The sequence below is a fragment of the Oreochromis aureus genome, linkage group 7, assembly GCF_013358895.1.
Source record: "Oreochromis aureus strain Israel breed Guangdong linkage group 7, ZZ_aureus, whole genome shotgun sequence".
NCBI classification, from domain to species: Eukaryota; Metazoa; Chordata; class Actinopteri; order Cichliformes; family Cichlidae; genus Oreochromis; species Oreochromis aureus.
In genome coordinates, this window is record NC_052948.1 from 24830965 (window position 1) to 24858345 (window position 27381).

General features: G+C 39.0%; 2 protein-coding genes across 3 annotated transcripts; one reads left to right on the forward strand and one right to left on the reverse strand.

The window, feature by feature from the left end:
• Positions 1-1499: 1499 nt before the first annotated feature.
• Positions 1500-22068, reverse strand: LOC116317488 (GRAM domain-containing protein 4-like). Of its 2 annotated transcripts, none has more exons than XM_031736276.2 (19): positions 21842-22068; positions 13686-13925; positions 13500-13599; positions 12844-12964; positions 12297-12358; positions 12034-12166; positions 11713-11738; positions 10933-11024; positions 10697-10788; positions 9996-10044; positions 9772-9843; positions 9644-9687; positions 9430-9539; positions 8309-8463; positions 5976-6123; positions 5535-5628; positions 4728-4818; positions 4233-4301; positions 1500-3984 (listed from the first exon to the last, which is right to left on the reverse strand). In XM_031736276.2, exons 2-19 carry the CDS (start codon positions 13866-13868, stop codon positions 3877-3879), a joined length of 1749 nt encoding a protein of 582 aa, XP_031592136.1. In that variant the 5' UTR covers positions 13869-13925; positions 21842-22068; the 3' UTR covers positions 1500-3876. The 2 variants fall into 2 exon arrangements, with proteins under 2 accessions (XP_031592136.1, XP_039470912.1); XM_039614978.1 differs by lacking the exon at positions 21842-22068 and adding an exon at positions 16350-16370.
• An 80-nt stretch (positions 22069-22148) lies between these two features.
• On the forward strand, positions 22149-27163 carry LOC116317489 (cytosolic 5'-nucleotidase 1B). Its single transcript, XM_031736277.2, has 6 exons — positions 22149-22303; positions 23537-23654; positions 25361-25496; positions 25590-25712; positions 26100-26230; positions 26322-27163. The coding sequence occupies exons 2-6, from the start codon at positions 23577-23579 to the stop codon at positions 26559-26561; spliced, it is 708 nt and encodes a 235-aa protein (XP_031592137.1). The 5' UTR covers positions 22149-22303; positions 23537-23576; the 3' UTR covers positions 26562-27163.
• The last annotated feature ends 218 nt before the right edge of the window (positions 27164-27381 follow it).

Sequence of the window (27381 nt, forward strand, 5' to 3'; positions counted from 1 at the left end):
ATAAAAGATATAAATATTGAAACACTGATCCAACATTATCCTTTATTGACGGATCATTTGATTTTACACTTGTCGACACAACAGGACGGTCAGATGTCGCTGATTTTACTACAGAGCAGGACGGATTGTAGGGTAGCAAACATCGTCGGAAAACAAGTTTTCTACACAGCAGGTTACCTGGTGTAATGTTTTTCAGCTAAAAAGAAACATGGTCTGACTCCTACCTAACTATATAAAGAGTAACTGCAGGTAAAATGCAGCTAATATGTCCTGTTTTCAGCCAGTCACACCTCCGCTCCGCTGCGTAGCTGGAACAAACCATTTTGGGAGGAGGGGGGGTTATCTATACTTTTGTTGTTGAAATGTTACGTCTCAACCAAGTACTGTATGCTTTTTAGATTTTTAGTAGTGTGTCATGAAAACAGCAAATATTGTCAAAAAAGTAAGAAATCTTTGGGGGTGCTTTGATTCATTTTAGGGGGTGCTGAAGCACCCCCCAAAATGGGCTAAAATCGCCCCTGGACTACAATAATAAAATCTGTGGATGAAGACTCTTTCTTCTTGGTCCGCCTGCTAGAACCACTCACATATAGACTACAGTGATTCAAATAACCACTGCTTACAACCAAGATGTCCAAAAGAACATCTCTGAACACAACACACACAGAAACTTGAAGTAGATGGGCTACAGCACCAAAGCACCATAGGGACCGCTCCTGTCACTTAGACTAGGAAGCTGAGGCTCATACAGATGGGCTTGCAAAAATTGATTAATAGAAGACTGGAAAAAGGTTGTCTGGTCTGGTAAGTGTCTATTTCTGTGGTGACAGAAGGTGGTAGTGTAAGAACCACAACATGAAAGCATGGATCCATCCTGGCTTGTATAAATGATTCTTGTTGTTCGTGTAATAGTGTGGGGGAAATTTTCCTGGCACACTTTGGGCTCCTTAATGATCCTCATTTAAAAACCACAGCCAGCACTCAGCACCAAGCAGGACAGACAAGATCTGCAAAGGGTGGTGCGCTCGGCCGAAAGCATCATTCAATCAGAGCTTCCTGACCTGCTGTCCATCTACACCAAGTGGTGCAAGACTACTTGCATATCTGAAAACACATTTCAGTCACTGTTTTAAGAGCAAGAGTTGTGCTGTAGCTGAATGTATTACCGTTAGTGTCCACGATGACTTTGAAAAGAGAATGCACTGGAAATGTACGTACATGAAAATTATACAGGGTATAAAACCATACAGAACTATTATCTCTGTAAAATTGTTTTATTTTTTAGGGCATCTTTTCTTTTACAGTGAAAGTCTACAATTACTTATGCATCTGATCAATATACTTTAAAGTTAAATTAAATTAAAAGTGACTGGTATCGGACTATTATGTACACTTGTGGCCTTTTAAAAAAAGATATCTGTGGTAAGCCGATGTATTAGGCACAAATGTGATGTCACCTAAAGCATGATGCAGGTACTGCATTAAAAAGCCGCACACTGTTAAGGTATCATATTTGATTTTACTTAAACACATGTACATCACATTTCAACAATAGAAATTACACAATTTAAAAAACATTACACCTATCCATACAAGAAACCATTTTATAAAAACCTCAAATCCAAAAGACACAAAAGGAGGAGAGAAAAATGTTCACAGTGACAACGTCAACAAGGCAAAAATCAAACCCGAGCAAAAAAAGGACACACTGAAAGAAAGTCAGGAAACTATTTTTAAAGAGTACTTGGCTGAGGCATGATGGTATTAGCAAGTGGCATAAAAAAAAACTACAAAAGAAAAAATATTTGGAAATTAAAGTGAGATAAAACTAAAATAAGTGAAGCTGTCTACTTCATGTGCAATTTTATTTGTTAAAATTTGTCAGAATTTATATTTAAAAAAAAATCTTATTTTGGAGAGTTAATTTTTTGTCAATGAATTATTAAAAAAAAACCTTTAATCTGAAATAAGACATAAACAAAACAAAACAAAAAACACCACAACCAAAAGTAATAAATCTGAATATTAAATAAAATGGACAGCAATTTGGAATACAAACTTTTAATTTGACAGCTTTTACTTCAACATGTAAAATAAAAAACAAAAAACAAAACATTCAACCCAAAATAAAACAAAAATGCCCAAAATAAAATAAAAATGTTAGGCTGAAGTTTTATGTCATTTACAAAAGACAAAAAACAGACATTCTCAAAAAACCAAAAAAATAAAGCTATCAGATAATAGAAATGAAAGAAAAAAGTGCTTTTTTTAGTGCTTTACTTGATTCTTCTTTAAGCTTGATGAAAATCGAATGACAAACAAATACAAAAATGTAGCATTTGTAGTCCCTGTGGGATTTTGTTTCGTGGCTCATTAATTGTAAAACAGAAAGCATAAACTGCTAAACTGGCATTAGCTTTAGCCACTTAGCTTCTGGCTAAGTCAAACAAAGCTTAAGAAAAAGACTAACTCTGTGGTTTACACTAAATTCCATGTGTCAAAGACTGCTCACATAACTGCTGAACATTGATACAGAATACAAACACTTTACACCAACATATTAACTGTAAGGCTTAGTTGCAATAGTACAATACAGAGTCATGATGATACTGTTTACAAATCCCTGAAGACACCAATGTATAATAATGAGGTTTAAACACATTTGTTTGCCAGCGGTTTAATACACAGTCATGAAACCCTCCACCTAAGTTTGCATCGCAAGCTATAAAGACACTATTTAACAATAGTATCAGTTTCTCTGAACATTTGAAGATTTGAACTGTCAGCAACAGACTTGATGGACTTTTTGCTATGTTCTTTTATACAATTAGAAAATATTGAGTCAGAATCAGAACAAGATTAAAAACTACTTTTTATATTTTCTGTTTCCTCCCTTCATGATTTGCCTGCAGACAGACTTCCATCAGTCAGTGTTTATAAGTCAGATTAATATGTTTGGTTGTAAGTAAAGGTCAAATTAAGTCTACCACTAAGATTAATTGTATAGTCATTAGAAATGAGTAAAATACATCCATTCCAGTTTCTCAAGAGTGCACTGTCATTTTTTTTAAACGTTGTGTTTTGTCTGATTAACAGTTCAAAGCCTGAAAATGTTCAGATTACATCGACAAAGACACAGAAAAGCAAGAAATTAATATATTGGGAAAGCTGCAGGCAGAGAATAACTGTTCTTATTAATTGACTAGTGAATTAAATTATTATTCAATTTTTTTTAGCACAAAAAACATAATGTAGTTAAGTTTCCAGTTTAATTTGCTGCTACTAAAGTAAACTGAAGCCTGCAACCGGTCATGTGACAAACCTGAACCAATAAACTGCAGGTAAAAGGAGCTGTGGGAGTAAAAGTAAGCTTTTTTAAAACTTCTTCTACAGGCTTTAACTATGTGAACCAAAAACGTCCAGTAGATTTTTCGCAATAAAAGCCTAAAAACTATGGGAGGGATTGAACCCTTTGAGCTATCAAGAGGCTTTTAATTTAATATCAAGTCTGCGCACGTGAAATGCTGAGATGTTTATCAGAGATGAAAAAAACAGAGATGCGATTCTTGTAAATGTTTTTTTTCAGTAAACTAACCCTTAGAGAGGATGTAAAGTGCTCTCATTTGTGGATGGTATTGTTAATTTGTTTTCAGAAACAGTGATTGGTAACAGACTGTCTGATTCTGACCAAAAAAAATAAAACAAAAATCAGTGATTAGTTGGAATCAGCTGATTTATTATCAATCACTAAAATACTGTCACTGAATTATTTTCATGGGTGACTGATGGGGGAAGACCAGCAGCTCAAACCGAAGTCAGCAGCCATCTAAGAACCTTCAGGTGCTTGTGTTTAAGGCAGCCATCGCAAAGGTCTTACTATGTCTCAGGGTTGATGGCTGTAGCCATAGTAACGATCTTCATGTACTGAGTGTAGATGGCTTCAAATGCCTCATCTCTGTGCATCATTGCGCCGAAGACCATAGGCTGCAAGAGAACAGAGGAACATTAGAACCATGCTCCACACAAAAAGAAAACAGAGCCACACGTGTTACACATCAGTGTAACAAATTCATACTGTACAGAAGAGAAGTGATGTATTTTGAGTACATCACTTCTCATACTTATTAGTGGTACTTTTACTTGTCAGAGTGTATTCTTACATCTGTGAAATGCTTCTTCTAAATGAGTAAAAACAATTTTAGTTTCTTTGCCATTCTGAACTGAGCTCTTACTTTTTGGGTGGATGGTGTCGCAATGGAGATCCCCATCCCAGATCCAGGCAGCACTGACAAAACTTTGTACTGTGAGAAACAACAGAGCAAATTCAGACCAATGCAAGGGAAACACATGTGCAATAAGAGCAGACATGATCGAACATTAGAAAAGTTAAATATCTGATGTTAGAAACTAAAAGACTGTTTCCTGAATAAATGAAAACAAAAGCAGCTTCAGTACCTGCGGCACTTTTTGTTTCAGGTTTTTACTCCATTAAGACTTTTCTTAGAACTAACACTGCAGCGTAGTGAGATGACATGTTTGCTTTCTTTCTGTTTTTTTTAATTAATTAATTAATAATTTAATCTAATCAAAGACACTCAAAGGTTTACACAGGCTAGTTACATTGGCTTCAAAAACACAAGCTAAACAGGAAATGACATCACAAAGTAATCTAATTGAATATTATAAACCTGGGAAGCATCAACAATATTTCTAAAGTGAACACTTACCTTCTGGATGTCAGTAATCTCGAGCAGTTTGATGACTTTGTTCCTCTTTGAGGATCCGGACCTGGAGCTGGAGCTCTCGAAACACAGGTAACTGCAAAGACAGCATAGACTCTGTTATCTCCCACTCCTACAACACTCTGCAATGGTGATTATAAGAGATTATAGGCACTCAGAACATTTATGGCATCCATCCACCGAGGATCAACAACACACCCTAATGGAAACTTGCATACTGCTACCTGACAAGCCAAACATAAGAATAGCCCAGCTCTTTCATCAGACACCTTGGCAGTTTTTTTTCTTCCCAGAAGTCTGAATTAACTACTGTTTATTATTTATGGTCTTTATTATTCTGCATCCCTCACACCAGACCGTAGTTGTTCGGGGAGAGACCCTTCAGTGCTGGTACTCCTACACTCTGAAGCCCTTTCCTCTGAGATCATTTTCAAACAGAAGTTTATTTGTCACCTATTTACCGAAACCTTTGGCCTTTAACCTTTTTAACCTTTAACTTTTCAGGTAAAGCAACCTTAGGCTATTCAAACTTTACGTTTAAATGTAAAAGTGTCATATGAAATACTTTAGCAAACGCAAGTTTACTGTTTGAATGTTCATACAAAGACAGAACCAAAAATGCTGCAGAGGCTGCGTGATGTCAGAAAACAAACGGGGCAAATAAATGACATGCTCAACATGTTATCGCTCGCTCTGCTTATTACTACAGGTGCCAAACTTATAGGAGGAAACATTCTGTGTGAATAAACACAGATGTGACACAGTGTCTACTCATTCTGTCAGATGACTTACTTCTCGGTGACATAAAGCACTCCGTTGCGGATGTAGTCTGTCGGTGTCTTCCTGTCTCTGTTGATGAGGCAGCAGCGCCAGCCAGTCTCACACACTGAAACAATCATTACAATTAAAACATTTCTGGTAAGAAAACAGTCGACATCTAAAGTTCTTTCTATTAAACTGCATTAGCAAATAGATAATTCAGTTTTAGATTCTTTTATGCATCTGTAAAACTTGTTACAATTTTTTGTCCTTTTCAAGTAGAGTGTACATAAACGTCAAATTTATCCGTTCAAATTTACAATAAAATAATAAATGTGCAAAAAGTGAAGGGTCTGAATCCTTTCTGAATCTACTGCACATTATAAGACCCACAAAGAATGATGGGCCAACACTTCAGACTGAGTTAGAAGGATTCATCTATTAATTCATTTTCTCCTGTAGTTCCTTTCTCACCTGTCAGAGGGCGCTCACTCTCTGGCAGGTTAAACACCTCATGAAAAGCTCCTCTCTTGGTGCTGTAGTATCGCCCTCCATCTTCATCCCGACTGACACCCACAGGAGCTGCTGCGGTGAGGCTGCCTCGGCCCCCAGCAGCTATCACCTGAGCAGGTAGACAGAAGCAGGTACACAATTTGCTAATCACTACAAGTAGCAGTGTCTGAAGCATCCCCACAGTCAGATGTATAGTCCAGTGCAAAATCACCCCTTGCTTTACATTTTTCTTCTAGTAAGACAGACTTTCTTGTAGCTTTTAAAGTGGTCTTGAGCAACAGTTCTTTTCAGATTTTTCTTTGGACACTGCCTGCTTTTTACTCATTTTCAGATCAGTCCTGGTACATGATCTTTTTCACTGGAATGTGTTTCTGGTTGTTAAGTCACCAAACACTGTTGTAGGAATCCTTCAAGCATAAAAATAGCACCAAATTCAAAGGATGAACCACCGTTGAGTCTACACATAACAGACAACTTAGCAAAGACCCAATTTCATTTGTGACCTTTAGGCATTTTGTTACGAGAAGCCTGTCACAAAACCAGGAATCAATTTTTTGTTTCAAATTGTTATCAACATAATCAGAGGCGGTCAGGAACGGGTTACAACAATGAATGTCATGGACATCTGAAAAACTGCAGCCATATACCTGAATTCAGAGATGAGTCAACAGCTCACCTGTTGCGATCCTCCAACACTGCTACAACATTTTTTATAAGGATACTTCAGTTCAGCCTGGAGGTAAAACGAGCATGTTTCCACTCAAAAACAGAAAATTGAAGGCTCAGAATTGAACCTGAATGAAAATTCTGCCAAATCAAAGAATTTAACCATAAATTGTCCAGTTAGATATTAGCTTCTAGCAGAGGTATCAGTATCTTTGATATGCAACCATAAGTATCTAATGTCTTGTTCTTTACTGCAGGAAACCTTCCACTGACCCTTACTGTAATCATCACACAGGACCAGAGCTTTTAAATGTTTTAAGCTGTTGCAACACCCATACTCCCCCCAAAATGTACTCAGGTATGCTGGAAGGTAGGCTGAAATTCAGTGTTCGTGCAGCTCAAGACATTAGTTGGGAACAAACATTAACTGTGTCTGTTAACACTGGGTAGGATACATCCGTCAGCAACATTAAAAACGCCTCTCTAACATTTTTAGGACCTAGTTCAATAAAAACAGCTGTGATAAGTTGGAGCAAAAACACTTCTAAGGTGTGTTTGGCACTGAGATGGTGCCAGAGGATTTGGTCGTGTTAGAAGCGTAAGCAGAACGCCCATGGGAAGGTCACAACTCAGCTGAACAGCACATTTTAACCTCTTAACATCTACCAGGTCATCCACAGGCTGTCTGGGGTTAAATTTTGGGGGGTGGAATATTTACCTAATTTGTTTTGCCAGGTAGAAATGTTCTAACAGAAGATCTATAACAGTGTAAATACTCTGGATTTGAAATGTAACATCTTCAACTTTCTTTAGCACGCGGCTTAAATACTCCAAAATGCTAACCCTCCCCCAGTGAGCTTTGCTGGTGACTTTGTGTTTGTTAAGCAGTTAACAAGACAATCAATCATTATCTCACCTGTCACTGCTTTTAATTTTGAGGCTGGTTGACATACATTGTTTTCTGATTTAGGTTTAAATCTAATCTCTCATTTTATGGCATGTAGTAACTATTTTACACTTAGAAAAAGAAGACAACAAAACTTTATTCATTCTTACCTGAACTTTGGCATTAGATCTTACTTGGAGTTAAATCACAACATTTGTGCCAGATCTACATTTGTTAAAGGGGTGAAGCTAAAGGAAAGGTCACAGGGTCATCTGAAGATAAAGTGGGAAAATCTGACTAGTACACCAGGTGTAATATTATGAGTCGGGACGTCCCACTCTAAGAGGATTTTAACCAGATAGACAGACCAACACTTCAGCAGCTGATTGGTTACAGCCAGTGATGTCAGTCAAAATATCTGATCACAACTCTCACCACAGCACACACTATGGGCCTCTACACTGTGATTGTAAATATAACACATACACACGCACGCACGCACACACACACACTCAGCGCACAATCCTACCTGTTCACATTCAGACAGCTGGGAGAGAAAAATACAACCAGACCAGTAAGAACCAGTAACAAGCTGATCCAGTCTGTGCTGGTTTTTCCAGCCTATGATCTCACTACTGCAGGGTTTGTTCCTTTATGTCATGTAACTGACACAGACTAACATCAGCCCGGTGCTGAGATCTCTGAGCTCTGTGTGTAGATGTCTGCAGGAGTTTGGACTCACTCGTCGGCCCAGCATAGTGTTGCTGCGCTCTTTCAGCTGAAGGTCGGTGGGTAAATTTGTCCAGATGATGAAGGGGGTGTCATAGCGCTGCCTCAGCTTGGGACAACTCTTAAAGATGAAGTCAATGATGAAGAACTTGATACCTGCGTATACACCTGAGGATTAAAGAGTAAAATTTTTTTATAGTGCATATATTGGACAAAAAAAAAGTTGAATATGAAGCTGCTAAGCAAGATGCAAAGAGGAAGGAGAAGAAGATTCATGGATGTATTGAAGGAGGAAATGCAGAATGGTGCTGTGGCTAAAAAGGATGCTAGAGACATGGGAGGACAGAGGGACATGATGTCGTCCCACCCATCCCCAGCATTTCTCAAGTAACTATAAGGTTCCTTCAAAATGAGCATTTATCTACATTGTTGGACTTAATAGACACTTGTCTGAAATCTGTATCACAGATGCAGGTCTGCAAGCCTTTTTAACAGCAGGATAATCAGTAATCAGGAAGAATCACAGGAACATCTGGCCTGTTATATATAGCTGTTTTCACAAGTCTAATGGATTCCTCACCTTTTATGGTGCACATGTGAACACAGATATCTGATGCACCGTTACACCCTTTGTGTGATGTTGGATAGTGCTGATGTGTGAATAGCACAGGTAATATTTCAGTGTATTCTCTGCTAGTGAGTGGGCATCATACGTGTTGCCTACTGCACACTCTATCCATGCAGCTCCCTCTCCTAACCACACTCAGTGTTTCCAATTGTGTCATCATCTTTGAAGTGGATTATTTGCTGTTGTAATTATATATCGTTAGATTATGAAAGTTTTGAACTTTCAAATAATGTGACCTTGTCCCCAAGGAGCTCATCAAAAAGTGAATTTATGAAGGTATGACTGGAGCCAAACTTTGGACATAACATTTATGTTCAGTGCTCACACAGCTGTCGTGTTTTTAGACATGTGCATAGACAGAATATCTTTTCTCATCCATTCCTTTAGTGGATGAGTTATATTCTTTCATTCTGATATTTACTGAGAACAAGTGATTTAAATCTCAATAAGGGGGGAAAACGATAGCACAGAAGGTGATCAACTTTTTATTTATTTATTTTTTTTACCTATGATGAATCCCAGCAGTTTGTACGGGAGCAGGCATGAGGAGATGAAGGCCAACCACAGACCAACGTACAGCTTCTGAGTCAGCTCCGGCTGAACCCACATGAAGAGACTGCACACACACACAGACACACACACACAGTATAAAGAAGCACTGTAAATGGATCACCAGTTCTTTCTGAGCTGAAACATGAAACCGTGTGTAGAAAAGCTTACTTCTTTATTTTCTCCAGGATGTTGGCCATCCTTCCAAACAGATTCTGTAAGGACATAACAATAATAATTAAATGTGTCAAAAAGAACCACTTGTGACCTTAGACCTCTCACTGTCCATCACATTTCACCTGAGCTTTCTGAGCGACATCCAGGACCAGCTGGAACTTCTCAGACACAGTCAGGTCTTCCTTAGGAGGCTCCTGAAAAAACAAAATGAGAATCTCAAATATCTGTTATTAAAGAACTTAACAGTTTCCATTTGGGACATCAGGACAGTTTTATGAGTCATTTCATAATAAAATGTTTAGTAATGAATATGAGGAAGAGGCCAGAATAAAGAGAGATTTCTCACCATTGGCTCTGAAACTTCAGGTACAATGCTCCACTGGATCCTCCAGCCTCTAAGAGCAGAGAATCATGGGAAAATATGAGCTATATAATAAATATAATGAACTTCATTGCCTTGTATGCTGTTCTGACCAATCGATGCTCTTAAATGTGTCTTGTTGTATCAAGACACATTTAAGGGTCCCTCATTAGGCCACTGTAATCAGATATTCAACAAAATTCTGCAATAAACTTTTGCTCATATTGAACAGCTCTGATCCAGTCATCTGATCATCAAGCGACTGGCACTTTAACGATTTCAGATTCTTACAATGGTCAGTATGTTGACTTTAAGAGCCAACTGTTCACTTAACGCATAATTCATGACCCTGACATATGAATACACTGATAAGATAAGAAAAAAAAAGTATGTAAAAAAGATCCTAACTACTGAATTTGCACTTGATTTTCCACGGCACGACTACATGTGTCTTAAATTGAAGAATCTACTGAAGCCATTTTCCTAATAACTCTAAAAGTAAATAACATATTTGTCCAACAAGTTTAAAAAAACAAAACATCACAGACAAGCGAACAAATACTCATGATAAGCCTTACCTATACTGACTTGGTACTGAACCTTGACCTGGTTTAAAACTGTTGCCTTTTGTCTGATTCTGATAAAAGCGGTGTGACTAACTTAGAGAGAGCAAAGGTTACACTAACTTGGCAATGAGGTAATTCAAGGACAGGCGGAGAATGGCGAGGAACAGGAACATGGGGATGACCCATCCATTCCACGCCACATACATGTAGACCTGTGGAGATCACACAGGTGTAAACACATTTAGTTTTGAATCAGCCTGTCTACTTGTCTTATATCTGTTGTGACTGGTGGATCCAGTCCATGTTTAAAAGAATTGACTGTTGACCACCTGAACTCTGTGTGTGCATGAACTCACAATGAAGGCAATGGCTGATGTATAGATGGAGTACCAGCTGGATAAGGCAGAAAGGTTCCTCATGAAATTGGTAACGGGTCTAAATCCTCGTTCTGGAAATGCGAGAGTAGACAAACTGACATCAGCTGACTTAATCATGACAAAGAAAACATCAGCTCTATAAATGCATAAACTTATTTGAATGTTTATGCATTTTGGCTTGGGTTTAGTATATCTGATGTACTGGAGATGTGAATCGGATGCCAGGCTAACAAGGAGATGCAGTCTGTCTCAAACCCAAACTCATTAATGACTATCACATACTAAATGTCCCCCTGTTTCCTTATTTGCTCTGTGGAGCACATATTTAGAATTCTCTTGAATTTAAACGTTTTAACTTCTTACATAGTTATGAAATAACAACAGGGTATATCTATGCAAATGTTCCATTATCCTTGAGCTACTGAAAATTAAATGACTCTAACAATATCTACACTGCTGCCTAATCAGTTAATGCAATAGTTTTAACCCCTTGAGTTAAATTTTTATATTTAATGCAATGATGTTCTGTGGGACATACAATATTGTCTACTTATTGCATATGGTCTAATTAACTATTTTACCGAATCCCACAAAGATCTATTCTTGGTCCTCCACTGTTTCACTTGCTCATGCTTCTGTTTATAGCAAATACAAGACCTGTTACTGTAGTACTATTGCACACTACACCCAGCAGTGCAGCTCACTGTCTTCAGACAATGTTGCATATTACATTTGGTAAAAAAACACAAGCAAACTTACTGAGCCGTCTCATGTTTTCAGTCAACCTGTGGATTAGAAAAAAGATAACATGATAAAGAACACAATAAAAACCTATGTGGCTATAATAGGGTTAATAACAGGTTTCAGATGTGTTTGCATGGCTGGAAATATTGTGTGGATTAGGTGATAAGTTCTTGACAAGCTCAGCACTGCAGTGTGTGTGTGTGTGTGTGTGAAGATGTAATTTTTTAAGTTCATATGATAATAAAACTGTCAGTTCAAACAATGTCAGTTTTCTACCATTCCAGTTCTGCTGATGCTCAGAAGTCTGTCACAGACAGTTTCAGAATGTTTTCGGACCTTTTGGCACTCAGTGGTTCCTCCGTCTCCACTGTCATCTCCTCTGGTTGGAAGCGGAAGTCTTCGATATAAACACCAAATCGATCATAAAGCCATTTCAATAAGGTGTCAACCAGAGTCTCCTTCTGTTTGTCTGAGGAGAGAAACAGGACAATTGTGATAATAATAAAGGAACATTCAATTAATTCTGTTTCTGTTCACTTCAAACAAAGGTGAAAAGATGGAACATCTACAAAAAGTGAAAGAGCATAGATCAGCCATACCACTGCCAGCAGCTGAAGGAGCAGACGGAGCTTTAGGTGTCTGAGATGGTGAGTCTTCAAGTCTACAAGAGGTAGAAACTATGTCAGTCCAGCATAAAGCATAGGAGCAAGCCGCTTTGAGCCCAGCTCAGCAAATTTAATTAATCTCAAATTTTACATACTTTATAAATAGAAATATGGTCAAAGTTTCAAACAATAATTTTTGGTACATGAGCCGAAAGCTCAGGGTTCAGACCGTTTTCTTCTTCTACATGTGGGTTTGTATTGTACCAAAAAGACCAGACCTATCTGACATGTTCATCACAGCTCTGGCTGTGAGGACAGTAGCCCCACCCAAGTGCTGTTTAAACACTGACATCCAATCAGGGGAAAAGTTAGATGCTTTTAAATAGGAAACAATAAAATGGCTTGTTTTAGACAGAAGAAGGACTGAAGGACGCAGTACAAGATAAAAACTGATTTTGAATCACTAAAATCACCTTTAGTGGACTCAAAGTGCATGTTGCGGGCTCCCTTTAATATATGAAAAAATATATATACAACTAGCCTGGATCTCAGGGCATCGTTGATTTTCTGTTCCAGCTCGATGCGTCTGCAGCGCTCCTTTTCTAACTCCTGTTTCAGCGAATCCACATTGGACTCCTCTTTAAGTTTTCTCAGCTCCTCCTCTGAAACAGACAAACACTGGAAGTTAAAGTGCTAAACTTATAATAGTGAAACTGAAGCATGACAAGGTAGGTGAATGAAACTTTATTTTATTCGTATTAATACTATTAGTATTTTTTTAGAGGATGCGGGCACAAATGGCTTATTCACCAAAATTGCTCTGCATGTGTGTCAAATGAGGTCAGCAGGGTTATTAATAGCTCTGTGTGTGTTACATAAAAGGCCAAATATTGACTGATTACAGAGCGCTATCGGGACTGTACTGGGGGACGTTTGACGCTTACAATGAACTGGCAACTGAAGAGCTGTGATGTTGACTCATCAGTTTCTACAAAGCTGATGGATGGAAGGCTTGAATTACACTTGTTTGAATGCGATTCTGGCAAAATTATTTTAACTGTGAGAGGAAAGACCTGACAAAAACCTGGAGCTTGCTCTGCTTCGTCTACGTAAATCTGACCTTGCTGAGCTTAAGTTCATTGGTTATTTTTCAAAATAAAACTTGACATATGAAGATAAAATTCGCGGAATACTCACGCAAATAGTGCTTCTCCAACAAGGCAATTTCTAAGTGACCTTTAACCTCATTTAAATCTGTCCTGTCATCCAGAGCTGCAGAAAAAGATCCTGGACCAGCCTTAGAGAGAGTAGCAGAAAACATAATAAGCAACATAACATAAAAAAAAAAGTAAAAATATTGATTTTCTCTGTGTGGTTCTGCACCTGAACATCACCCTGCGGCTCCACCTCTGCCTCCCTCACCTCCTCTGTCTCTCTGACAGAGGTGCGAGGTTTAATCACAACCTCCTCGCTGCATTCTGTGTCGGATGTGTTGGGCGACTCAGCCAGATCCAGGAAGTCATCCCGCCGTCCCCTGAACCGGATCCTGTCCAAACGCTTCAACATGGTGGGCACCAGAGTCGAGCGTCTACCTGAACATTACTAACACCCCAGCTGCAAAGACTAGAACAAAAAAACAAACAATTTGTATTTGTGTGTATTTTTTACTAGTCCACAGTGACAAAAGTGAAGATACCAGTCAATCTACATCCCCACCCTCACCTATGGTCACAATTAGAAAATAAGCTTCCTTCCCAGGATGTCTGGGCTCCCCGTTAGATATAAGGTGAGGAGTTTGATCATTCAGGGCTCAGAGTAGAGCCACTACTTTTCCACATCAAAAGGAACAGGTTGATATGGTGTGGATATCTGAATAGGATTCCTATTCAGATAGCCGATGTCTCCTGGGTTTGTGAGGTGCTTCACAAATCCAGGAGACATGGGCCTCTCGAACACTGAAGATAATAATAACAACTTCATTTATATAGCACTTTTCAAAACATAAACACATAATCAGCCATACCAACCAGACAGCGGTCAGAGTTATATCCTTCACACAGGCCTCCGGACAGCAAAAGCTACGGCCACCACACACTGCCACGTGATAAACCATTGAGATACCAACAACGGGCACCGTAGGTAGACGTGGCCTCGAAAAGGTGGAAGATGATGGGCAGCTCAGAGGCATGACTGCATGTGAGCGCCAAGATGCAGCTATGGGGGCAGTAATAGCAGCAGCAGTAGCGCTAACTGGCAGAGTTAAACACAGATGCCCGGCTTCTGGACGAGGGAGATGACTTAGGGTCTGTGCTCGAGCCAGGCAGCCAGGAGGAGTGGTAGCAAGGAAGCCCAGGTGGGGACACAGCTGTGACAGCCAGTCAGTGAAAGAGCAGCATCCCCATCGGGCAGCAATCTCATCTTCAGAGTCCAAACAGTCCCCAGTGTCGCCGGTCTGAGGGGCATCTCCAGTAGCTGGGAGGCAGAAGTATTATCCCACTCTGGACCAGATGGCCACTCAGGCCGTCCCGCACTTGAAAGCATGGTGCATCCAATTTTCCAGTGTGTAAAATTTGTTCACCAGTTGAATAGCCTCTGGGTGTAGATGGAATGGGTGTCTAGATACCCATTGAGTGTCACCAGATACCCTTGTTACCCTTTACTAAAACCCACAGCTCTGAGTTGCAGGACGTAGAGCAAACTTGGGATTTTGGCGTCGTCCTGAGGATAAGCCACATCTCATTAGCCAGAGCCAGGAGATCTGCTGAGATGGCTGGCTCTTCTCCAGAGTTGGCCGAACTGGACCAGGGGTGTGTGTGAACACAATGAGCTGCTGGGACCGAGCACTGCAGAGTAGCTGCCAATTTCCCACTGCAGAAGACGTGTAGGGAAACCAGGTGCTTTCCTTGAAAACTCCATGATAAGCTCCTCCCTCTACCTAAGATCCTATTTCAGTCGCTGGATATCCTCTTGTAACTGTGAGCATGCCGGTAGGCAATGACAGACAGCCATGGCTTGAGGGCAGCAAACAGCTGACAGACAGGCTAAAAACAAGGCTACCCAGGCTAGGCTTGGTAGCAGACGAACTAAGTCAGGAGGCTTCAGGGCGTGTTGGTTAGCAGTGGTTGCACCATTAGAGTTGACCGCTTAAGATTTAGTAAATCAAGAAAAAACATTAGAAGTCGCCAAGATACACCGAGAGTGGTTTGAAAGACGGTGGTCCAGAAGTGACGTCAATAGATGGATGGATGGAGACAGCTGTTTATCACCAACTGTCACCATAATCAGTGATTTAGCAAAGCAGAGCCTTCCCTCCATGACAGCAGTACTGCAGTGCACGAGCATTTAAAATGCCATTTAAAACCAGCTGTGATGTCGACTCTGAATGGGTCATGTTTGTACAGTAATGTTTATGTTAGCCTTCCGGTGATTAATAACAGTCTTTTCTAATTCTGTTTTGTTCTTTTTTACTAGAATTAAGCAAAGGTGTATAGATGAGTTGTCCTGAAAAGAGGCCCGTGCACCTCTCAAACTGCTGAAGTCATGACAACGAGCACGAGTGAGGTACTGGAGCTTAGAACAGGAGGTTTGCCCACAGGAAGCAGAGATGAAGGCTAGTCGTTGACTAATAGACTAATCGAAGAAAATTAGCAGATTAGACGACTCCTAAATTAATCATTAGTTGCAGCCTATTTATAATTAGGAACAACAGTTTTTGGTATCTAGGAGGTTTACAATATTCAACATATCTGTTTCAGCATGCTCACACTTGTTGAATCAAACAAAATCAAAGTGGATTGTTTAATTTAAAAATAATAAATAATAAAAACAATCACATTTGTATTTATTTTTTAAAATCTAAACAGCAAAGAACTCTTTAGTTATGCCTGGCATTAAAAACCCATTTAACTCCAAACTCTGGGTTTTTTAGCAATGAGTATGGAGAGCACAGCAGGACTGTAAACCAAGTACAAGGAAAACATAAAAATGCAAATTTGACACACACTGAACATGTTCGCTTCTGCTCTACTATTAACTCTGATAACTGACCTGTGTGTGAAGCTCCTACAGCGCTTAAGTCATCACAGTCTACTGCATGTTTATAAAGGGAGAGTCCACTTCATGCTACTGACATGAAGTCACAAAGTTAAATGTTTGTTTTGGGAGGAGGAGGAACTGTTTCATCATCTGCTCTTTAAAAACAGAACTGGCTGCAGATTTTGTGCCATCTCTTGTAAAACTTGGACTCTTGGTTTATGCTCACCACCAGCTCAGCCAGATTAAAAATTGGGATTTAATTCCATGTGACTCGTATTAATTATACAGATATACACCAACATTATGACCAACCAACTCAGTATTCTAATGTTGTGTCTGGACAGTGTAAGAACCGTAATGATCCAGAACTCAGCTTTTAATCAGCCCATCATTTTCTTGATTAATCATTTAACTTTTACACCTATTACATGTCATAAAACACATCATTTAAACATGAAGACTTCAAGTTTACTACCTACTAATCGATAAACTGACCAATCATTTTGCCTGGCTCCACACTGACTGTCTTATCTAAGCCATAGACATGTCTCTGTAAATGTTTAACAAATCTTTTAAGCCGCTAATTATGATCTGGGTCCATTTGTTACTTTTGAAGCCAAAGAAGATTGTCGATATGCTTTTAAAAAATTTGATATTTACCTGTAGTGAAAATTATGTGTCCATCAAAACATGTCTGCTATGCAGGAAGAAAACACAATTAACTGGGACTTTGTTGTTTCTATAAGAAGAAAGCCCAAGAACATCCATCCATCCAACCTCTTCCACTTTTTAATTCAGAGTATAAAGAGGGAAGACCGGAGCTTATTCCAGCTGTTCCAGGGCAACCACACAGAGACAGACATCTGCACACTGACAGTCACAATTTAGAGTCACCGTTTCACTTCACGTGCATGTCTTTGGAGAGTGGGAGGAAGGCAGAGAGAACCCACCCTACCACAGAAAAACATGCAAACTCCAAACAGAAAGTAGCAGAGGTAATCCTACAGAGTTTTTCTACTCTGAGCACTAACTGCACTCTCTTCACACACATATTCATATAAGCACTTTTATCTAAGCGCTCTGACTAACATTAACACACAAGGATGCACTGGGGGTAACTCGGGGTTCAGTCTCTTGCCAAGGTTTCAATATAGAGACTGGAGGAACCAGGAAGTGAACCACCAACTTTCCAGTTGGTAGACAATACACTATATTTTTCATGTTTGTTATTCATTCCTACTGTCTTACTAGTCATATATTATTCCTGGACAGTTGGTGTGGAGCACCCACAATTTCACTGCACATATAGAACGACAATAAAGGGCTATTCTTTGCTATTTTCCACTGAGTGATGTGATTGATAAAAAACTATTAAATAATCCAGTGAATCAAAGACATAAGAAAATGTGGTCTCACGTCTGACTGGTTGTGAAACACTGCTTGAAAATCTCAATGTAGCCAAAATCAAACTAAACTTTTACTCCGTTTTTGAAGTGGTACGGTACAAACACACATCAGCCTCTTTTCCATTTCAGGGTCCCAGAGCAGCTGGAGTCTATCATTGCTGTCATAGGATCAGAGGCAGGTTACACCCTGGACAAGTCACTAATGGGCCAACAAAGTATCAGCCATCCACATTCAGAATGTTCCATTCAGAATCTCCAGTTAACCTAACATGCATTTCTTTGGACTGTGTGAGGAACTCAAGCAGACATCAAAGAAGTATAACAGGAATGAGCTACTCAGCTGTCGGTCTCCAGCTGTACGTGTCTGTATCAGCAACAGAAGAATAATCTGGGCTTTACTGTGAGGCAACAGTGGTAACCACCACACCACTCTGCCACCAAGGAATAACACAGTTAAATCCCACACAGCTTTGCTTCAGCTGATTTTTTTCTCTTTTAAAATGCAAACATCTAATAACAAGTTTTAAACTTAATAACAAAAATTTTAAAGTATATTATTCTACATGCAATATTAAAATATAATATAAGAATATTCTAAATCACCTGCAATAATGTCAAAGCTCAGCCCATGATGTGAATCACTACCCTCACAGGAATCTAAACTGAAACCAGAATCTCCTGTGTGTGATCACAACGCACGAACGTCCTCAGCAGAAGTTACAGCCCTGCTCTGAACTACAGCAACGGCTGAAGGTGTATTCAGCCTGAAGATCACCGAGCAGTCCGACTGGTCTGCCTACTTCTGTTGGTTACTGTCTGAACAGGCAGTACTGACTGCATAATGACTGACAGACAAAGGCACTGACTGCTGTCTGGGAGCCTCTAATTATTACCGCACAGATTAGCACCTAACAGAAGGCAGGAGCAGAAACAGACTTTTTCTGACCTTTTGTAGGTAACACAGAGATAAATTTAACACCTTTAATACTATCCAAAAGATGAGATTATAAAGAAAATCTGTTTGGAGTGATAAAGCCTAGATTTATTTATTATGACATCACATTTTTCAGTACTTCTAATCAATGTGAGCTGACCTGGATAAGCAGTAGAAAAATTAATGGATCAACCCATAATTCCTATTCACTTCAACCTAGTATGTTTCCCATGGATGTGGTTATTTTGTCTCTAGGGGATATTTTTTTAACTATGTACAATGCACCTTTTTATAGATTTTCACAGAAAAAAGTAAAGTTGTAACCAGAAGATTTCATGCGCTCACAATAGGCATGAAAGTCATGTAATTTGTGGGTTTTGATGATTTCTTTGAAATGTCCTTTTTGACTAATTTAATTATAATGCAGCATTCATCTTTAATGACTTTAAAAAAGAAAAATTAGGTGCACAAATTTACATTTACTTTGGCGTTTCTGTAATCTACACAGGGTCAAAAGTATACATGAAGACTCAGTAGACAGCTACTCTTTTGTAAGTCAACAGAAAATACAGCGAGCCCTCTTTATGTGTTATTTTTACTATCTTATTGCCCCGTGACCCTGGCAAGAATAAGCAGAAGCCAATGGATGGATGGATGGTATTTCATTATCTTATATATTAGATTATTTTGTTGAAATGTAACAGTAATGTAAAATGAATTCATTACAAGTAAAATACTCATTTTTGAATTCTGCCAACAGAGATATAATCAAATCCTGAGAAAATGATTTCCTTCCTAATCTTCCTGTTAAATTCATCTCATGCAGCACTTACAGTGTAAGTATTGTTTGTTAATAACCACCATCCAACTCTGTAAAAGAAATCTACTTCCAGCTTCCCCTAATGTGAATCGATTTCTTTAATGTGCTTATCAGCACAAAGTCTTATGTTCAGCGATAACAATGCAAACTTTTTTTAAGCTCCTGATGGAAAAGGATTTCCCCATTACCATGCAAACAGATTACATATTATCTTGTTAATAATATTTTACACATATATCAAAAATGTATAGAAATGTTTTGATGATGAAAACAAATCGGGTATTTATTTTTCCATTATCCTACATTATACACACTCACTTGTGGCCTCAGATAAAAGTTAAAGGCTATGAATGATGAAATCTAAATGGAGGCGTCCTGACGCAGTGTAATGTAGTCCTCAGTTCATTCTATGCTTCATAGGCAACCGAGTTGGTCATTGCGTGCTAACGAACTGGTCACCGCACGATATTGTCTGGTTGTCGCAGATTGCTTGGATGGTTGGCGTTTTGTTTTGTCAAGCTTTTGAATTGTTTGGCCCTCCATTAAACTCACTTCACTATGGACAGTGACCAGCAGTTTCCAGTACATGGCAGGCATGAGACCTGGTATTTCCGGGCTGCTCCCTGAACATCCGAACCAATTTCCTGTATTCTGAGAGTAACAGATTGGCTGTCCTCCCAGACCTTGGCAAAGTGATGACACTTTAAGTTGTCATGATAATACAATTTCAAATTCATTTGCTATTCATTATTGCTCACTAATAAGACAAAATTATTTCTTATCTGATTATTCAGTCAACTGATGGAATAATTGATAAAACACTCGATTACTAGAATAATCGATAGATTTTAAAAACCGTGAGGAAGATTTTGACTCCATGTTGCAAACAGAACTAATGGTGACAAAGTCATATCTCGAAAAGTTAACTTGATCATTTTCAACTAATTTTCCTAATTAAAAATTAGATTTAAGGAAATAAGTATTTAACATCAAGTTTAGAGATTTTATTCATATTTCAAATTATTTAGAGCATTTGATTAATTTCATTACTGATCATGAAGGTAAATATATTTTAGAGGCCATAAAAAAAGGGTACAACAAACTACACAATACCTAACATGTAAATCGTTTTATTTTTGTAGAAGAATAAAATGTGCTCCTCCTCAGTCTGCAGCAGTTTGATCTGGCAAGTACTGTAAGTGCCCATTAACAGAGACTTCTCCTCTTCTAAAATTGTGTGGTCCTTTCAGCCTGACTGAAGTCAACCTCAATAACATTCCCATCCCAACGCAAAAAGATCTTTGAAGCGATGAAAGGAAACTCTCACGTGGAGTTTCCCAGTTTGGGGTCAGGAGCCAGACACACTCTCCACTTTTAAAATTAGTCTTAAAACTTCCTTGATAGAGCTTATAGTTAGAACTGGATCAGGTCACCCTCAACCATTCTTTAGTTCTCCTTCTAAAGGCTGAGCTTGCTGATAGAGCTCCATTTCTTTTCCACTAACTTTTTTCACTCCCCTGGTGTTTATATACCACTGCTCCCTGTCATTAAATTGCGTCTTCTGTCTACCATAGTGTGGTTTATCTCTCTTCACCTTCTATTCATGCCACAGCTAGTCACAGCAGTTGGCTACTCCTCCATGAGCCTGGTTCTGATGGAAATTTCTTCCTGTTAAAAGGGAGTTTCTTTACTACTGTCGCCAAATATAGGTTCAAGGGTTAAAAAGCTACAAATTACTTCTATCTAATAAAGTATTTTTATATCATCATCAAGCTTCATTCCAGTCTTAAAATGACATTTTTATACCCTTTAAGACAAGTTTCAAGGAAAATTAAATAACTCCTTTACTACATTGGAGGGTCTAAGTAACAATTATGTAATTATTAAGTGGACTGTTGATTATTTTCTCTATTAATGATTTTTTACATCATATACAAGGATAAAAAACAAACAAACAGTTGCAGTCCAAAACAAAACCAAATATTCATTTAACCATCTGTATAACAAAGGAATATGACAGATTTGCGCATTTGACAGTTGAAAACAAGTGCTTTGTGCAAATGACTACAAGAATAATTTAATAAGAAAAAATAGCTGCCCGGTAGTTCAGCACCCATGTAGTAGATTAAATTACTAACTCGCTGTCTAATTAAGAGTTTTTTAAGACTTCCCATTACCCTCCCACCTTAATGTGTGACAGCCAATTAGCTGCAGTCTACAGAAAGCGCACCGGTCGGTCCGCGGAGCTCAGGTTGGGCACACCTGGACACTCCTGAGAAGATATAAAGAGAATCCTAACAGTGAAGTGCGAAGAAAAGAAGCAAAGGGCGAAGAAGTGTCTCACCATGAGAGCAAAGATGAAGCAAACTTTCCCTTCTTTCTGTTTTTCCCGGCGATCCAAGCCCACTGGAAACCGGGTCAAACCCGCTCCTGAGCCGATCTAAATCGGACCAGAATCCACTGAGACACGCTCCACGCCTGTCTCTCTCCTCCGTCCTCACAATTAATCCAGATGTGGGGGCCTGTGAGGGTGTTTAACCGAACCGCGTTGCTCCATCGGACACAATAATCACTTCTGTGGGCGGGGTGAGCAAGCGGCACCCTAAGAAGGAAGTGACGCCATCACGCTGTCCTCGTTAAACCTACGTCGAGGCGGAACCAAAACTGTTCTTCGTTTCTGGGGGAATTTAAACTATATTCATTTGAGTTTTTGCTGTAGTGACGGCGAACAGGTTGGGGTACTCAACTTAAAAAACACAAAACAGCCGAGATGGTCTCCACAGACCAGAGGACCGACATGAGAGAGGTAAGACTCACTCGAGGAAGTATATTTAAAATTTGCATGTCCATACAGGTAATGCCACCAGTTCACCTCCCACCCAACTGCAACACTAGAAATATCTCATTGTACTGTATTATATCTGTTTCTTCTAAAAGTGTTTTCCACCAGAGTCCAGTCAAATGAACACGTATTTTAGCGCAATCTCTGACCTCTGTTGAGTGTTGAGGTAAATATATATGTCATTTGATACACAAAGGTGTTTATGAGTGTGATAGAGTTAGTTATGTACCCATTTTAATTTACATTAGATGGTTACATGTTTTGATATTTACATGTTTACATATTTGCATGTTTACACATGCACTCAGTAATAAGTATGTGTTGAATCTGCCTAGTTGGTTTTCCTGCATTCACCTGATTCTAGGATTTCCTGGCTTCTGAGTGGCTGGTGAAGTGTCAGTAGGGCTGTACACGGGAAGTGTTGGTTTTGTTGAAACGTGCGGAGAGTAAAGTGGTAGCTATGAAAGTTATCCGTCTGCATCTTGCTGTTTCTAATAGTTCAGAGAGATTCAGAACCACATAACGAAGCCTCATGTTACACATAAATGCGCCACATAAATGTAGATAGAGAGTCGAATTTGAAACTTGGGATTCAAATCATTTTTTTTTTCATTGTTATTTATTTTTTGTAATTTGTGAGTGAATGAATAAACGAATGCTGGACCACCTTATAAAAACGGAACATATGCACTCTGTCATTATTGTTGTTATTATTTATTTTACTTATGTTCAAAATTTGTACGTCTTGTAATAGGGGTTAAGAAGGCTTAAGTCACAGATCAAATTATAACCATATAAAAACAAAAAGAATTAGGAGAAAGAACTAATTCTGCAGTGACAGTGAGGAAACGTAGCAGCATCATGGTGCTTCCCTACATACATTTATCTGCATATAAATATTGATATTAATATATGTTTTTAATGGAAAAAGTCATAACCATAGTGTCTCACATTCTTGTGTCTATCTTCTGGTAACTTCATATTGCTTTTTATCAGTTAGTTCTATGTTTGTTTAAGTGTTGAAAAATAATGTAGTGAAGCACAGCTTCGAGGTACTTTTGTTTCCATGGATTTTACACTGTCCTTTACTTCATAATTCATGAGTTTTACTTCCAGTGTGAAAAACACAAACCACCCTGCCTTATTTAAATGTGAATAAAAAAAGATAAAGATAAACATTCTGTCTCTTCTCTGCAGAAAGAGGCTGACTGCCCAGTGGTTGTTGCAGTGACGTCCCATGCAGTGTTTTGAATCAGGAGGAGCTGAGGATCCTGATGGCTTGTATGCTGGGGGCATAGCTTTTCCTCTGCTGCAGGTTGGAATCCAGCCACCACATTCATTTATGTTTTTTTTTTTTCTATTATAGGAATTAGGATTTATTATAGGAATAGGTGCAAATTAATTACCGTACACAGTTTAAGAACTAAATCAATTTATCTGATCTCGTGTATTTTAAGTGTGTCAACATTCTTAGTTCAAAAACTACAAAGATGACTACACTAGTATTGAATATTTTAAAATCTGTAGTCACTGTTTTATAGATTAACATGTTTTGACTGTATCTAACCTTAGCTGGTGCATTTCTTAAACATTTCGTCAGTTTGAGCTTCAGTACCGCGTCTGTTAGATCGTACCACAATCACCAACCTTTGCTCCTAATGTGTATCAGTGAGTCTTGGACGCGTATGATCCTGATGCTAGTTCAGAACTGTTCCTTCCTTAGACCACCATATATACTGACCATTGCAGACCAAGAACACCCTATATGAGCTCCGGTTTTGGAGACACTCTGACCAAGTTGTCTAGACATCACAATTTGGCCCCTGTTGAATTCACTCAAATCTTTATGCTTGCCCATTTTCCCAACTTCTAATACATCAACTTTGAGGTCAAAATTACTTGAGCCTTAATTAATCCCACTAAGTAACAACTGCCATGATGAAGAGATAATCAGTGTTATTCACTTCATCTGTCAGAGGTCATAATCTTATGCCTGACATGCTTCTCTTAAATGTCACATAATTTGGGGCTTTTAATTATTTCTTTGAACTGTTTTTTTCTGTAATGGAATGATTGTACAGCATACATCTTTAATGATTTAAAAAAAATGGGTGCACAGATTTGAATTTATTTTTTGGATTTTCTTTAATCCACACAGGGTCAAGAGTATACTTAGAGGTTCAGCTATACACGTACATGCAACTAATATTTGGTTAAATGTCCCTCAGCAAGTTGCACCTCAACCAGATAGTTTTGGTATCAACAAGCTTCTGCTATAATTCTGTCTAGATATTTAACCAGTTTTCTCAGCAGACTTGGTAGAGTTCATTGGTAGAGTAGAGTCTAAACCAGGAAACCAAGCAAACTGTCTGCACCCTCTCAGTCCAGGGTGTTATAAAACTCTACTGTGGACAGTGACGGTGGTGTTTCAATAATGCAGACCATGGCAGGCTTGAGCCTTGTTGGTTCGTGGGTTGTTCCTAAACATCCTAACCAATTTTCTATGTTCTAAGAGTGACAGTTTGGGTCTTCGTACAGACCCTGGCAAAGTGATGACATAGAAAAGTGACTTTTACATGCATACAGTTATTTAAACTGGCCTTATAACATGAAAACTATATAATACTTTTGATCCTTTGTGGATTACAGAAAATCCCCCCAAAATTCAAACCTGTGCACCAAATTCTTGTTTGTGTTTTTGTTTTTAATTTTTAAGTGATTAAAATGTATGCCATGCAATCATTCCACCCTGGCAAAAGAACATTTCAAGGAAATCATTAAACCCCCAAATTCCCATTGCATTCATGCCTGTGATGAGTGTATGTAAAGTTCACAACTTTGCTTATGAGGACTTTTATGTACTTTGTCTTCAGTAAAAATTCATGTGATTGGAGCTGAGACTCACCATTCAAAAGTATTAAAAGATCTCATTTATGTAGAATAATAAAAATATAGAATATGAATAAAGTGGTACTTGAAAGTCGACTCTCAGATCAGTTTATGCTTACGTTGGCGCTACAGGCACTACAGAAGGTGAATGAACGTCTGCTGAAGGAAAATCCCGCCGAGTCGCTTTTGTTTGATGTCATTCTGATCACCACTGAGAGCCAGCAGCAGCAGCAGAACTCCCGCATCACAGAGAGCATCAGACATCATGGTAAACGCACTTCAACCTTCAGGAGAGAGATCTCAGTCTGAGTCTGATCTTAGTGGAGTTTTGCTCATGCTTTCTCTTGGCATTATCCTGCAGGTCTCAAGGTCAGCAGGTTCTGTTTTTCCAACGAGGAGGATTTTATTGAGAATCTGCTGAACAATAACGTGCACCTCTTTCTGACAACGAACAGAAACGAGGCATTGCAGGGTTCACAGAAAGGTCAGTACATTTTTTTTTTCACTTACCCCTTTTCAGCTAAATAGGTTTGGAGTCAGTGCTTTAAGCTCCACGGCTGCATGCTAATAATACACTCTACTTCCACGAGTAATGTGCTGCTTGGAACTTTCCAGAAATGCAGTAATGCATGTAAATATTTGAGTCTGTTTGAACTGTTTTGCTGTTTTATACATATCTATTCAGCCTGCCAGAAGCAATAAAGAAATATTTCAATTTCATCTTGAAATTTTTCCAGCCTTTACCTTCAGCTTTTTCTTGCAATTTTGCCAACTTTATGTTTTTAGGACACCGTTGTTCTGTTCCAAGCTCACATTTTTCCGATTTATCAGACAGTAGATTAAGAATATGTGTGTGCTGTGATTGGTCCAGGTGTTCTCTCTGTGCTGCTGGATGAGCACACAGCTTCCTGTCCAACAGAGCAGCTCAGAGTTTTATTCTGCGGGGACGCCGTGGTCCAGTCGGAAGCTGGATCAGCACTGGCAAGCAAACAAGCTGCTCAGGTACAAACAGTGGCAACCACTCATGCGTCTGTACCTTTTGTTGTGTATTTGGTGAGATTTTAAAAGGATAATTCATATTCTTGCCCTGCAGAGCTTCTCGACTCAGCTTGGCAAGATGCGGGGGAGGTTTGGTCCATTTGACAGCCCCATCAGCATTGCCCTGGTGACATCGCGGGGAGGCAGGGAAAGCTGCGGGGATGCTCTGCGGACGCTACGCTCCCTCGGCGTGAATGCAGATGAAGCATACTGCCTGGCTGGGGCCCCACGTGGTCCCATTAAGCGCCTCCTCCAACCTCACTTCCTGCTCAGCGAGTGTTTAAGCAGTAACTGAGCAGACCAGACTGATGATGACTTGGTTTTCAGAAAAAACAAAACAAACTTTACTGTGTTTTGAATAAGCTGCCAAGCTTTCAGACTGATCTAAGAATTAGCAGCTTGAACATTTCCGTCTCATTCAGCCTTAAAAAGCCAGTGAGGGAGGGAAAGTGAAGCCCTGCTCATCACCTGAAGTCTTATCGTTCTGGGAAAAAATAGCAAACAGTTTGTTTAAACTGAGCTAAAAGAGCTCTGAATAACTTACTGTGTTACTCAGGCCTTACAGGTCCTAGATATATGACTATGCTACCAGAGTAACACTTTGGCATACCTAAGAAATAAGAAAAAAATGAACCTTTAAGTCTGTTACCCAATTTTTTTTGACATCACTGAAAGTCATACCGTTATAGCGTTTTCAGAATTCATCATGTCCCTGATTACTGTTACTGTTTTTGGGTTGTGTTTTTAAGGTGCAGGGTGGTCTGCTCTTTGTTCTGTGACTGCTTGGGAAGCTGGGCATGCTACGTCTCTTATTTGTGTTCATGCAGGGACAACAAAAATTACTTTAGTTTGTTCTGTTTGCTCTTTTTTTTTTTCAAAATAAAAGAGTGAAATCAATGTTTTCTGATGTTACGAAAATATTTTTAATTCAAATCAGCATCAGATGTTCCACTAGACTTCTGATATTTGTGGAAATCAGTTGGAAAATGATTTGAATCATGGTGTGGTACACAGTACTCAAGTAGATGGTGTATTTAAACAGTGCTTCGTTGGTACTAAAGAGCACAAATTATGCCAAGAAAATATCCCCCACACCACACCAACACAAGGCAGGA

Excerpts from the sequence above, each read along its gene's own strand:
- LOC116317488 (XM_031736276.2), bottom strand. The coding sequence starts at position 13,868 with ATGTTGAAGCGTTTGGACAGGATCCGGTTCAGGGGACGGCGGGATGAC. Across the intron at positions 11,025-11,712 it reads TGAAAACATGAGACGGCTCA|AACGAGGATTTAGACCCGTT; the intron begins GTAAGTTTGCTT and ends TCGCATTTCCAG. Across the intron at positions 4,819-5,534 it reads GTGCTTTATGTCACCGAGAA|TTACCTGTGTTTCGAGAGCT; the intron begins GTAAGTCATCTG and ends CTGTCTTTGCAG.
- LOC116317489 (XM_031736277.2), top strand. The coding sequence starts at position 23,577 with ATGCAGTGTTTTGAATCAGGAGGAGCTGAGGATCCTGATGGCTTGTAT. Across the intron at positions 23,655-25,360 it reads TAGCTTTTCCTCTGCTGCAG|GCACTACAGAAGGTGAATGA; the intron begins GTTGGAATCCAG and ends TTGGCGCTACAG. Across the intron at positions 25,713-26,099 it reads ATTGCAGGGTTCACAGAAAG|GTGTTCTCTCTGTGCTGCTG; the intron begins GTCAGTACATTT and ends TGATTGGTCCAG.